Source organism: Alosa pseudoharengus, unplaced genomic scaffold (genome assembly GCF_046254945.1).
Source record: "Alosa pseudoharengus isolate Yale_2024_CS ecotype anadromous, Long Island Sound unplaced genomic scaffold, YU_APseudo_1.1 YU_APseudo_1.1_scf_7, whole genome shotgun sequence".
Taxonomy (NCBI): Eukaryota; Metazoa; Chordata; class Actinopteri; order Clupeiformes; family Clupeidae; genus Alosa; species Alosa pseudoharengus.
In genome coordinates this window covers 24,080,592-24,092,094 of record NW_027468859.1, presented here as the reverse complement: position 1 = coordinate 24,092,094, position 11,503 = coordinate 24,080,592, and the positions used below count along the sequence as shown (strand labels likewise).

Below are 11,503 nucleotides of genomic sequence, written 5' to 3'. Positions count from 1 at the left end.
CAGTGGGCCATGGGGAGAACAAAGTGTGAAGGCAGAAACTAAAGCCATTAGTTTTGTTCATCTACTTAGATAACATGTAAGTAAATGAAGAGAAATGCTCTGGTTAAGTGCCCAAATGACGGACTTATCACAAACGTCACAGTCAAACAGTTTTTGTTTCATCATGTTGAGGCATACTTTATTGAAACAGAATTGAAAATGAAAAGGCAACTTCTTTTTCAATGACTGTTAAGGAAAGAGGAAGCAGTCATTATCAGACACCATCTCACAGTCTCTGTCACTGCCACTGAAACATGACTACTATAACTGGCAAATAACACAGGCTACAAGTCATATTCACAAGGAGCTAGCTCAAAACATTTTCCATCAAATATACTGTTTGTTTCTCAACTGATCATGACATGATCATGTCATAAAATACCCAACATCTTCTATGGTATTTGTGTAGTAGGTCCAACCACAGTGTTGGTGTAGTTTCACTTTGCAACTCAACTTGTGGAAGCACAGCTGGGTATACAAATCCAAAACCACTTTACTACAGGTTACAATACTTAACAACAGGTTGTAATGTGGCAAAATATATTTTTGTTTTTATCTTTGTCATTTGGCATGGGTGATGTGAGGCCTGTAAATCCATAATTTAGTCAAGACATAACAGTCACCCCTTACTGGAAAATACATATTGAATGACAGTGGGGGCAACCAATGAGGAAGGTTTCCCTGACTTCCTGTCAGCACCTCCCGCCTCCCACCACCATGAACCAGTGGCAGTGCTGACCTTTCAGTTCCTGACATCAGCAGTTGTATTTAAAGTGTTTGTGTGTGTGTGCAGTGATCACGTGTATTTGTGTATAGACATTTTCCCCCCATGAAAGGCTTTTGTGAGTTTAAAACTACACATACTGGGTCCCTCTGAGGCTTCATAACAGGAGACTTACCAGCACAGAGAGAAAGAGAAAATGAAAGAGAAGATTTTAATGGTACACAGTTGAGAGATTAGGTAAGCTATTTAACCTTTCCCCAACATGTTTCCAGTTTCAAGTCCATTTCCATTTTAGACTACAAGAAGATGACAATAATAACAGATTGAAACAGGGTTGGTTTCATTTCATTTGTTTTATTTTAAAATATTTCCACAAGGAGTATTCAAAATAAAACGTGAAGGTGGGGATTACAAAAAAAAAAAAAAAACATCATCTGAAGTAACCGTCTGCCAACCTCATAACCGTCTAGCACAAACCACCACTCATTTATTGCTATGGCGATATGCCAGGGGTCAAGGGTCACACATCACTAGAGTCTTTAAAAAAAAAAAAAAATCAAAAGACAAGGACAACAAACCCCAGCACCCTCAACACATGAACACAGTAAAACACAAAATCAACAGAAAGTCAAATGCAGGTCTCTCCCACGCTACCTCACCACTACATCTCAACTCACTTCCTCACAGTTCTCCCTTTTGAGAAAACACAACAAAAACACAAAAGAAAGGGAAAAAAAAGAAAAGTTATCACAGCTATCCTAAGCACTAACCATCCTCCAATCCCAGGCTATATTTCCTCTTCTGGTTGGCTTCCTGACTTCTGGCATCATGGGAAGTGTAGTCATTGATATGATGTAACGCTAACAGGGTATGACAAAGTCCTTGTGAGGAACAATGCCAATGTTTGCCCTGGTTACCGATGAAAACATGAAGGAAAAAGAGCAAGTTTTTTTTTAAAAAGTCAATCTCGTATCCTGCGTGGCAAGTGTAGGAGACAAACCGTAGGGAGGAGGGTGACCTATTACGACAAGTCTAAAAAAAAAGAAATAAGCGGTTTACAAAATACGCAATAAAAAATATTATTTTTTTTCCTTTCCCCAAGAAAACCCACGGAAAAGTTCAGAATCTTCACTCATTCCTTCTCGTCAGCCTCTGCCTCAGCAGCCTCAGTTTCCTGCACAGAAAAGAAAAGGAGGGAAAAAAGCAAGCGTATGATTGGCCGAGCTCAACAACAGAAAGCATCTGATTGGGTAATAACCTTGAGTGAAACCCATTTCTTGTTTTTCAGGTCCTGAATCATGGGGCTCAGGGTTCCAAGACTTAGTGTTATTCTGGACACAGCACACAGTGTTAGTTGTCAACACAGCAACACACACACAGTCTTACCAAGTGTGGCTTTAATACCTGCTTGAACACACACCCAAACACTCACACACAATTTGACAAATAATACGGTATCAAATCAAACTCATACTATCTATTGCAGAGATATACCTACCCACACACCACAAATGACCAAACCACACACACACACAAACACTGTTCTGTCGTACCCTTTACTCTCACGGTCTCACTCTGCCCTCTGACAGTCAGCAGGCGGGGGGTCATGGTTCTCCAAGAGGACACACTCACAGACGAGCGAGACACACAGATCTGAGGGTTGGTTTAATTCATGGGTGAATGGGTGTAATGGAGCGTTAGTGTGTGCGTGTGTATGTGTGTGCACGTGTGTGCGTGTGTGTGTGTGTGTGTGTGTGTGTGTGTGTGAGAGAGAGAGTTTCCATGCATGTGCGACAGTGCGTGCAGTTTTTAGGGATGAACACATCCAACAACATTCCAGTTGTCATGGAAATGTGTGACATTGAGACAATGACGAACCACAAATGCAGAGGGAAAGAGATTGTGTTAAAATGGCACGAGGTTATAATATTAACACTCACACACTAACCCTAACCCGATTTCCACATTCAAGCAAATTTCTCACTCATTTCTAAGACAATATAGGCTTAGAATTTGTTTTGCTGAAGAACTTAGTTTATCCTTCCATACTAAGCGCAGGGTATCGATGCCGATGAAACCACCTCACCTAAACTCATTTAGAATATCACCAGAAACTTTAACAAACTATTACTTATCCTTGTCCTGAATACTAATAACATTAACATGAAAACATGGCTGGACACTTTTGAAACATTGATGAACTTTGTCCAGTACAATAGATACCCGTTAATGAAACCTGGAATCAAATCAAAAGACAAATTTGCAATAATATTATATACCATGTTTAAATGAAATGTCACTCAAAAGATCTTCCACTCTGCTAAGCCCATTGGTGACTATTTATGCCTTGTTTGCTTTACTATTATTTATTTGCCACTTTAGGTTTATATTCTGTTTGTTATATAAAGACAGCCAAATGTTAAACTGTGTTAAGTGTTAAACCATCTATGTCGCTCCTTATTTTTGTTTGTTTGTTTGTGTACTTGACCTATACAGGTACACATTGTGAATGAAACTGTTCAAAAAACTACTACTTGTCCTTCTGTTGAACCAATGTCACTGTGGTTCCACCCACACAGTGAGAGCATGATATTAATGATGATGAAGTATACATCCTAATGAAACTCACAGCTTTCCAGTACTTTAAATCTCCTTGGATAAGGGCATGTGTTCAATGAACATTACAATGCTCAATCGAGCGAGAGAGACAGACAAACAGACAGATAGATAGATAGACAGATAGATAAATAAATAGATGGATGGATGGATAGATAACTACAATATGCAGTATGCTTTAGTGCTCTGGAATAGGACGCTTCATTGTGACATGAAGTCCCTCAAGGATGCACCAAGGGCCGGGGGTCCTGAAAGATAAGCTGGCCCCTTACTGCACAGGAACCATGGGGGGGGGGGGGGGGGGGGGGGGGGGGGGCTGGCTATCTTAGTGGAGCATCTCTGTTTCTAAAGCGAGTCTTTACCCTCATCCCCTTGGTCCTCACTGCACAGGAACCATGGGGGGGCTATGCTAGTGGAGCATCTCTGTTTCTATAGCGAGTCTTTACCCTCCCCCCCCTGGTGCTCGCTACTGCAGGCCAGTACTTCTGGGCTTCCAAGGCCCGCTATCATCATAACTATCAAAGAGGCCCTCAGCTTTTTATCTCCGCCTGCTTTATAGTGCAATAAAAGCCAGTGTCCACAAAGCAGCAATGATGAGCAGGGAAGACTGCGGTATGGGCCAGTGAATTATCCTGCAATGGATTTTGCGATAGCTAATTAAGGACTTCATTATACTCGATTACAGACACCACACATGCGTAGTTTTTGTCATCGGTAAGAGTTTAGTGCCCATGCACAGTAGGTGCCTTTAGCATAGCATAGTGGCCACATGGTCACAAACAGAGGGTCACATGGATGTCAAAGTCAAAGTCTGTAACTATCAGAGAGGATGTCCACAAAGAGCCGCACTTACACCCTCTGATCATAAAGTGTATGTTACTTAAGTCCAATCCGGCCCTCAAGGACTTGCAGAGTATAATAACACTGATGTCACATGCCAAATGCACAAAAGCCATCACATGTGGGATGATAGGGGGAATGCTGCAGCAACTCCATCCTATATCCTATAGCCTTATAGCTTAAAGGGAAGTGGGTTATTCCAGTTAGCCCATATCGAGCCTATAGCTAAAAGGAAGCTATAGGCTAACTGTTGTAACCCACTTCAAGGCTAACAGTGTTAAACTGGGTTAGCCTATTGCACACACTAAATCTGAGGCAGACGGCAAATAAGCTAACCCAAAAAAGTTCCTGTCTTCCTTTAAGTCTAACTACAGCTCGTTTAATAGCTAGACAAAATCAATATGCTAATTTAACATCATGGGAAAGACCTTAACCGTAAACACTGATGAATCATCTCAGTGCTCCCACAGTTGTTGACAGACTTTGCTTTCTGCCCGCCATTTGAATTAGAGGCCATAATACAGAAACGCACAGTCATAATCGCTAAGGAAGTGTAGCGTGGTATTAGCGTACCTCCTCCACCTTGGTCTCTCCATTCTCGGCGGGCACCACGTCCTTCTCCTCCTTCTTGGGCTTGGCCGCTCCCTTCTTCCCCTTCACAGCTTTGTCATCTGCTGCCTTCTGCAGGGTAATAAACAGATAGTTAATAGACCAATTCACCTCAGAGCACAAGTCTACACATCGCCCATTACTCTAACTCCGTGTTTATCAACATTTGTTGTTTTAATAATGTGCTGTATGCTGTAATTTTTTGAAAAAGTAAGGAAAAAGCGCAACACTGCTGCTTTACGGAGTCACCACTTTATTGGCTGGCGTGCTGACGTTTTGCCGCTAAGCCTTCATCAGAGTAGTGTATACTGTAAGTAAAATGCTTTCCTTGCCTCTCTATGATGCTTGTTTGGCATTTATGTTAAATATCTGCATATACTGATGCAAACTAAGCAATGCTTATTCACCTTTCCATACTTGCCTCATAAATTAAATAAATTAAGTAAATTAAAAATAACTTGTTTCCGGGTCTCTCCTCGCATCGACCCATTGCACTTTCCCACTGAAGGTTTGCATATTCAGGATATAGGCTATACTGTATACTTTCATGCAAACATGAAAACTACACGCAAACACATGGCACGATGTCTCTCACTCTATTTGCCTGCGGCCCCTCTGTGTATGCATATGTGTGTGTGAGTGTGTATATCTTGTGAGCATGTAAATGTATGTTTATCTATGTGTGTTTGTTCGTTCGTTCATATGTATATGTGTGTGTGTGTGTGTATTTGTGTGTGTTCATGTGTGTGTGTATGTCTGTGTGGGTGTGAGTGTGTGTGTTGTTACCTTAACCACAGGTTTCTTGGGCTTTGGCTCAGCTTTGGGAGGGGCAGGTTTCTATGGTTCAAACACACAGACCAACACAACTGCTCAGGCCAGTCCCACAACAATCAAGCCAAACCACCCCTCTCCACATCATACTCTCTCTCTCTCTCTCTCTCTCTCTCACACACACACACACACACACAAACAGAGACAAACACATACACACACAAACAAACACACAACAGCACAACACTGCATGACCTTTGTGAAGTAAACAAGTGTGTCATATGAACACCCTGCCTGCAGAGACTAGTGCAGCACTACACGTATAAGTATCACTTTCACAACATGTTATTCATATAATGCCTACTATATCACTTACAATAATATAAATAGCATCGCTAGTGCATATCGCTTAACTACAACAAGTTATGTCACGTGATCATGTATAAATATCATCGCTAGTGCATATTGCATAACTACTACAAGTTATGTCATGTCACAATGCATTTCACAATCATGTGCTATGATTTCAATGATGCCTATAATAAATTGTTATATAAGTACTACTATTGACACTAATCAATTACATTAATCGTGTCGTAAACCAAGTTAAATCAATGTTGCGATTTTTGTTACCCTATATTTTATGTGACTGTTGTGAATCACTTGTATAAAACTGTCTGCTAAATACCTTAACCTGCTATTATTTAAACAATAATAAACATGAGATTATGATGTACTGCACATCAAGAGTGAGTGGAACACCCATTGTTGTCATATATGCTTCAGATTTACCATGACAAAGGTTCAAATAAATCCTCTGAAAAATAACTTGGTCTGGCTCTCTCCTTGCATCAAAACACATGTCTGTTGCTATAACGTATAACTTGGTCTGGCTCTCTCCTTGCATCAAAACACGTGTCTCTTGCTCAAGGTTTGCATACGCAGGATATAGCCTACATATGCATGCAAACTACATAGATGTGCTTATGCCTGAGCTGCACCATGACTCTAGTGTTATAATGTGTTTGTTAGTCAGATACCAGATAAGTTAGGTAAGTTTACCAAAAACCTAACTTAAAGTTTACTTCTGCCTTCACGTCTGGAGTTATTAGCCAATACCTCTCCTATCCCTCAGTCCTGGCCAGAGTTTGCTTTTATTTGATGTGTGTTGGCGTATCTGTTAAATTTAGCATCATATAACTGCTGTTGCACTAGATGTGATCAATAGCCCTTTTGCCAATATAGGCATCACATAAGGAATGGGAAGTTTCAAATCTACCATTGGAGTTACATTTCACTGCATGGCACAATCAGTTGTGAGGTTTAAAAACATTCCATATGGATATGTATTTATTGGCCTGCGCAGGCCACCACATTCTCTGTTGTAGTCTATCCAGTGGTCATGGAGGATATTTCCTAATATTTTTAATCAATGGGACTTCTAAGTGCCCCCAGCTGTGTGTTGTGTAGATGGTGTAGGAAGAAGCACTTACTGAAGACAACCTCTCCGATCGCCTGGTAGGCTGAAGAAACATAGAGAGAGACAGGGTTGTTAGCGTTACAGATGAACGTCTGATACAGGCCTACACATGTGTGTGTGAGTGAGTGTGTTTGTGTGTATGCGTGCATGCGTGTACATCTGTTAATCAACAGTTTGTTGAACTTGAACTTGAACTTAATCTGGAGGGACCCACCAACACACTCCAACAACAGATCTCTCTCACATGTTATGAGTGGATATAAGTACTGAAAGATGCTAGCATTGTGGTGGTACTTTTATTGGACTTGTGTATGTCATTGGATTAGAATAATTTGTAATGAATACATTATGTAAAAAAAGTCACAAATAAGTGTGTGTGTGTGTGTGTGTGTGTGTGTCAAAGACAATGCATGTTCAATAAATTAAAAAAAGATAGCATAAGCACACTCACTTCTTGCTTTGTAACTTTTGTGTTCCCCTCCGCACCCTCTGGAGACTGGATGATAAAAGACAGTTGTTACATAACATATCAACAAAACACACACACACACACACACAATCACAGTACACACAGCACAATCAGTTCAACACTCAGTTCAACACAGTGTAAAACAAATGGGCATACAGACACTGCAGCTATGGCAAGTCTCAATACTATTTAATTTACGTGCTGATTTTTATTCTCACAACTCTATTTAATTTACGTGCTGATTTTTATTTTCTTTCTACTTTAACAACATTGCTTCTGAAGTCCACAAGATGGCACAAAACCTTGTTCTTATCTTGTACATTTTATGAAAATAAAGCCAGAGCAGAGGAAAAATTTACAAATTTACTGTGCCAAGATAGCTACAGACTCTCAAAATGTAAAATGTGGACTAATTTATGGGATAAATAGTTTGTATTGAATCGCAAGTCATATTATAATACTTGCTTTAATGTTAAATGTACATTATCACAATATACTGTGTAAGCCCAAATACTGTGAAGGTATTGTAGCGTCCACCTGCTTGTAGGTACCCAGCACAAGTGGAAAATCAACAAAATCACAAAGCTCACTACACATTTGGAACTCAACGTGACATGTACAAACACACAACAATATTACAAAACAATTGTTTTCTTCAATCTATGAGAACACACACACACACACTCTATCATGACAATTTCTCTCTCTCGCACATACACAGAAGTGTGAGTGACCCATCTGATTCATTCAATGTCGCCACTTGGAGACAAGCAGGGGTTTGTGGGTAGTCCCAAAGGAGGGGAAGATGTGGGGTCTTAATCCTGCAGTGTTAACCAGATTACTTAGATTAGAGGCTGGGGGGTTAAACCTCAGATTAGTAATCTATTATGGTCCATAACTCAGCACCTTGCTGTAGGCTATGATGGGGAGTGTGTCCTACAAACTCCAAGCTTCACACAAATTTCAGTCTGTGTCTGCATTTGATGGGCAATTTCTTTCTACGTGGATTGGGTAGTTATGACTACATAATAGGGGCTTCATTAACTAGTCAGCTATTGATATCACTAGTCTGTGCTGTAGGCCACAGTCAGCTAGCCAAGGACAAAATGGCTAATGGCTAACATTCCTATGGAAGTAGAAAAAGATCTGAAGATTAAATGCCCAGTGCCAACTGCTAGTGAACAACTTGTCAACTAGTCGAAATCTGTGTTCGTGAAAACACTAAAAAAAAATAAGATGTCATATGTGTAATTCAAAGATGACCCAGATGGCATTTCCAGGCCTGTTCATTATACAATGTTGAACCTGAGTTAAACATGTCTCTAATTTTCTTAACATTTCTATTGGACTTCCACAATCTGGAAGGGTATGCTTGCAATCTAACTGACATCACTTATCAGAATCAGAAACAGTTTTAGGCTAGGCCTACTATCAAGGAGATTGCATATGACACCAAGATAGACTGTAAGACTTTCATTAAACTCTCATAAAGAACTTTGGATGCCTATAAAATGTTTATAATCACCTATTTCATCTAATAGGCTATTTTCTGAAATAGATATTGGCAACAAACAAATATGCCTACACAGACACAGACACACCAACTTGTGCACAGTCTGTCTCAGCTTGTTAAGATGTTGCTGTGATCAGCCACTAGCAGCAACATCTGTTCATGTCATTTCTGATGCGAGGCAATGCAAAAAACCTCTCTATGACCGAGAGATGATGTCATCTGCTAAACTATTTTTTTCAAACAAGCTCATGAAATCTTTCGCTTCGTATATATATATATATATATATATATATCAATGTTAAATCATTGTTATCTGTCCCACACACGACCCCCAAAGAGAAAAGCAAATTTGAGGAGAAAAAAATAATAAGAAGAAAAAAACGCAGGCCACATGCAGATCTTTATTTAATGCTGGCTATCTGTTTTTAAGTTATTTCTCTGCAGCGCCATTCTGGATGCAAATCGGCAAGTAAGCCGCGTTGCTCGCAGGTGAGAGAGGGCAGGTAGACAAGGGGAAAGCCTCGGATAATGCCCTCGCCCAGGCGCTCCACAGGTCATCGCAAATCCGCTGCTAGGACGAACATCATCAACCTCCTCGGTCATTCACTGGCGTATTTCAGTTCCACCACGCTAGTTACTTTAATACACTCATTTAACATGAAGGATTTCGAAATTCAGCAAAAACAGCAAAATAATAAATGAGATCATGGCGCGTGTGTTTCATTATTTTAGATAAACTATATCATATATTTTTCGTCTAAATAAACAAACGAAGATATCCCTCTAGGGCAGCGCCAAAAGACAAGGCGTCGTTGGAGTTACCAATCGGGTCATGATCCCCGCCCCCCTCATCCTCCGACGACATTGTCCCTCCAAATGTAGTTTAAACTCGAGCGTTGTCGCTCAACAAGCCTATGGTCACACTTATGTGAAAACTGATTATAATAATTAGCACATATTTGTGTGATCGTATTCATGCATTTCCATATGGTAACGTAGGCTCCTGAAATTTGAAATCCATTCGCCTAAATTCACCATGGCAATTGTCTCCTATCCTATCCGCGCCCCCGTGCGCGCTCCCGCAACGGCCGGTACTTGTGATTGACGAGCTGGTAGGTTAGGCTACATACGGGTCTGAAACGCGAGGGAGGAGGAGGAAGAGGGTGTAGGTTTAGATATGCCTTTAGAGAAAAAGAAAACGTCCTCCATCGCCATCGACAAACTGCGAAATCAGAACTGCGGTTCTCGCACTGCATGCACCCAGGCAACGTCGAGTTCACGCAGTCGCAATTAGGATAAACTGTTCCGTTTAAACCGTGCTGTGCGCCGGTAAGCATCACCGTCGAGTGTCATTCAGCGCAAGTGCGCACGAAGCGGCGACAATTCAGCCGGGAGAGACATTGCCTAATAAAACAACCCACAGCCATGGAGGAGAAAGCAAGTGGCTTCGGTGACGAAGAGTAAAAAGATACCAAGCGATATCCGAGATGTTTCCTGGTGCCATTCATCAACAATTGCAAATAAAGCTGTGAAATGGGTGAAAGGGGTTTCGAACTTAATCTTCATCTCACCTGCTCGACATTTTTGAAAGACTAATACCATGGGAGAAAAATAGCAGTGGGCAACCGCTATTTCTCCAAAATACAAAAAAGTAACGAATGATTATAGCATAGAAACCAGAATGACTTACCTTCCTCTTGGGCATTTTTAACCGATTTATCTCACTTGTTTTCACGTAAGAAGAATTGGAATGTATTGACCTGTAGGAAGAAGGCGCGAGTTTGTAACTAACACGAAATACCGGATCGATATCTAAAACACCTCTGCTAATAACATGTTAATAATATGCGGACCCTAAACTCTGCCCTCTCCTTTGACCATTGGGCAGTTTGGTGTAAACTTGTCCCCTGGTGTACAAGGCTATTGGTTTATCGCTCAAATATGTAAATACTATGGGGCTCGACATTGGTGGGATTCTTGGGAACGGTTTTCATGACACGTCAGTGATTGGCTTCGCGCTTTTTGTATGCAAATTAAAGCACTGGTTATCGAATCAGTTTAAAGGTGCGTGTGCAAAGAAAACTTGAAAAGCAACAAGCCAATCCCCGTTTGACACCCAGCTCAGTGGCAGACGGGAAATGTAGGATCAATGTCTCACAACCTATACAACGCATTGTCTGTGATACAATGAATGTTTCCATGAATAAAATGATGGAATAAGCAATAGAAGTAAAAGTAAAAATGTAATAAACCAACCCATGTGATACAGAACAATTATGTGTAAAATACTGGAGAGAGCTACACTAACTCGTAAATAGGGATTATCTGGTTGAAGTACTGCACATTCTAGGTGAGGATAATTCCTTTAGAATCATGTAGTGAATGTTGATACTATGAAAAAAGCCAGAAACCATAACTTTGAGATAGGTTGAGCACATGACC

General features: G+C 40.7%; 1 protein-coding gene across 2 annotated transcripts; it reads right to left on the bottom strand.

The window, feature by feature from the left end:
- Positions 1 to 1,097: 1,097 nt before the first annotated feature.
- Positions 1,098 to 10,939, bottom strand: hmgn3 (high mobility group nucleosomal binding domain 3). 2 transcript variants are annotated; one of them, XM_076271815.1, is made up of 6 exons: positions 10,752 to 10,922; positions 7,531 to 7,575; positions 7,093 to 7,122; positions 5,615 to 5,665; positions 4,793 to 4,900; positions 1,098 to 1,937 (listed from the first exon to the last, which is right to left on the bottom strand). In XM_076271815.1, exons 1-6 carry the CDS (start codon positions 10,764 to 10,766, stop codon positions 1,896 to 1,898), a joined length of 291 nt encoding a protein of 96 aa, XP_076127930.1. In that variant the 5' UTR covers positions 10,767 to 10,922; the 3' UTR covers positions 1,098 to 1,895. The 2 variants fall into 2 exon arrangements, with proteins under 2 accessions (XP_076127930.1, XP_076127931.1); XM_076271816.1 differs by lacking the exon at positions 1,098 to 1,937 and adding an exon at positions 1,964 to 2,416 and having other exon boundaries at positions 10,752 to 10,939.
- Between the last annotated feature and the right edge of the window lie 564 nt (positions 10,940 to 11,503).